Genomic DNA, 1,668 nt, shown 5'->3' on the forward strand with positions numbered 1-1,668 from the left:
GAAATGGGCTAGTCCAGGTGCGAGAGTTAGCCGAGAAAAGGGCTGGAGCTAAAGAGCCAAGCAGTTATTGAAAGAATGCGGTGTCCGTGTAATTATTTAGGGGCATAAGGTAGCCTTGCGGGCAGCGGGGTGCTGGGGAGCAGCCCCACCACTCATATTACTACATCCCTATCTCCCAGAATCCACCTGGGTCTCCCCATCTCCCAGAATCCACCTGGGTCTCCCTATCACCTCCCAGCATCCACCTCTCCTTCCTACCAGCACAGTATCAGGGAGGTCTCTCTTTTCAGGGGGAGCATGGGACTCACTCTAGCCGTGTCTTTGAATTTTCTACTCTATTCTGCACCCAGGTGACCTCAGGACACATCTCTTCCTAAAGAGGAATGTCAGCATCTGATTAGCCATTCCCATTTTATAGATGGGGAAACTGAGGTCTGATGAGACCTCAGCCACACACACACTACATCTCACTGCCTCTGTGTGATAGGCAATGCCCGGGCTTCAGCAGCCCACAGTCCTGGGCTGGGAAATGGTACAAGTAACAACCTTTCTGAATGCATAAAGCACAATTGCCTACCTTTTGGGCTTGTTGCAGAGGTAAAAGGAGCCAGCACTCAGTATTAAATATTTCTTCCCTTTCTCTACCTTCTCATCCTAAACTGGAGGGGGCCTAGCACGGGGGAAAAGTCCCTGCACAGAGCTAGGCACTGCCCCACCTCCCTCCCCGTGCCCACTCTGACCTTGAAGTATATAATGTAGGCAGCCACCAGGACACCCACACTCTGCAGAAGGTCCCCAATCACATGGATGAAGGCTGCTCGGACACTGGGGTTCTCCTGCTGCTGTTGGCTGTCTTCATGGCTTTGGTTACCATGGCTGTGCCCATGTTCATGGCTTTGCCCATGTCCATGGCTGTGCCCATGTCCAGACTGATGAAGGGCCAACCCCATTCTAAGAAAACAGACAAGCCTCAATGAGGTAGCAAAGGTTTCAAGCCACCTAGGCACAGTCTACCCATTAGGGCTGGCCTCCCGAGGGTGAAATTCTGAAGACCCCATCACTCAGTGACCCTCTTAGGCGTAGGAATCTAGTCCTACAGCCTTAGCTCATAGCCACAGGGCAGCGTTCTGCCCACAGTGGAAGACTAGGTGCAACACCCCAAAGCTGAGTTTCAGAGCAAGGGGCACCAAGGAAGTCATCTAGTTCATCTCCTCATGGTACAGGAGGGGAACCTGAGACAAGAGAGCCAAGGAGACAGAAGGCCCAAACCTGTGATTTACCCACCCTCCCTCTCTTTTACTGAGACCAGTTCTAGCCACGCCAGCCTGACTTGCCCTTTGGTCCAGCATGAACCAGAAGCATCCCCCCTTTTGCTGTGGGTAGCCTCCAAGTTTATTCTCCGATATGGAACATGGGGGAGGGGTTTGAAATGGCAGAGGCGCAGACCTATAACCTCCCATGTCCCTGGCCTAAGGTCTGAAGGAGAGCCGATGTATACCAGGGAACTTCTGTGTTGGGAGGGGAGCATGGACTCCTTCCACTGGGAGCTGCTGGAGGTTTGCACACGGGGATGGGGGAGGGGAGGTTTGCACACGGGGATGGGGAGGGGAGATTTGCACACGGGGATGGGGGAGGGTGGAGGTTTGCACACGGGGATGGGGAGGGGAG

General features: G+C 53.8%; 1 protein-coding gene across 3 annotated transcripts in view; it reads right to left on the minus strand.

Annotated features, from left to right (window-relative positions):
* Positions 1 to 1,668, minus strand: part of Slc30a2 (solute carrier family 30 member 2) — an 8,154-nt gene that overhangs the window by 3,709 nt on the left and 2,777 nt on the right. For 2 of the 3 annotated variants that reach the window (XM_026782305.1, XM_026782304.1), the window contains 2 exons: positions 901 to 951; positions 741 to 849 (listed from right to left, as the gene is read on the minus strand). In XM_026782305.1, coding sequence (XP_026638106.1) covers positions 741 to 849; positions 901 to 951 — 160 coding nt within the window. Of the gene's footprint in view, positions 1 to 740; positions 952 to 1,668 lie in introns of all 3 variants that reach the window. The other variant, XM_005353074.1, reaches the window with a different exon arrangement.

The sequence above is a fragment of the Microtus ochrogaster genome, chromosome 10, assembly GCF_000317375.1.
Source record: "Microtus ochrogaster isolate Prairie Vole_2 chromosome 10, MicOch1.0, whole genome shotgun sequence".
In the NCBI taxonomy this organism is placed as follows: domain Eukaryota; kingdom Metazoa; phylum Chordata; class Mammalia; order Rodentia; family Cricetidae; genus Microtus; species Microtus ochrogaster.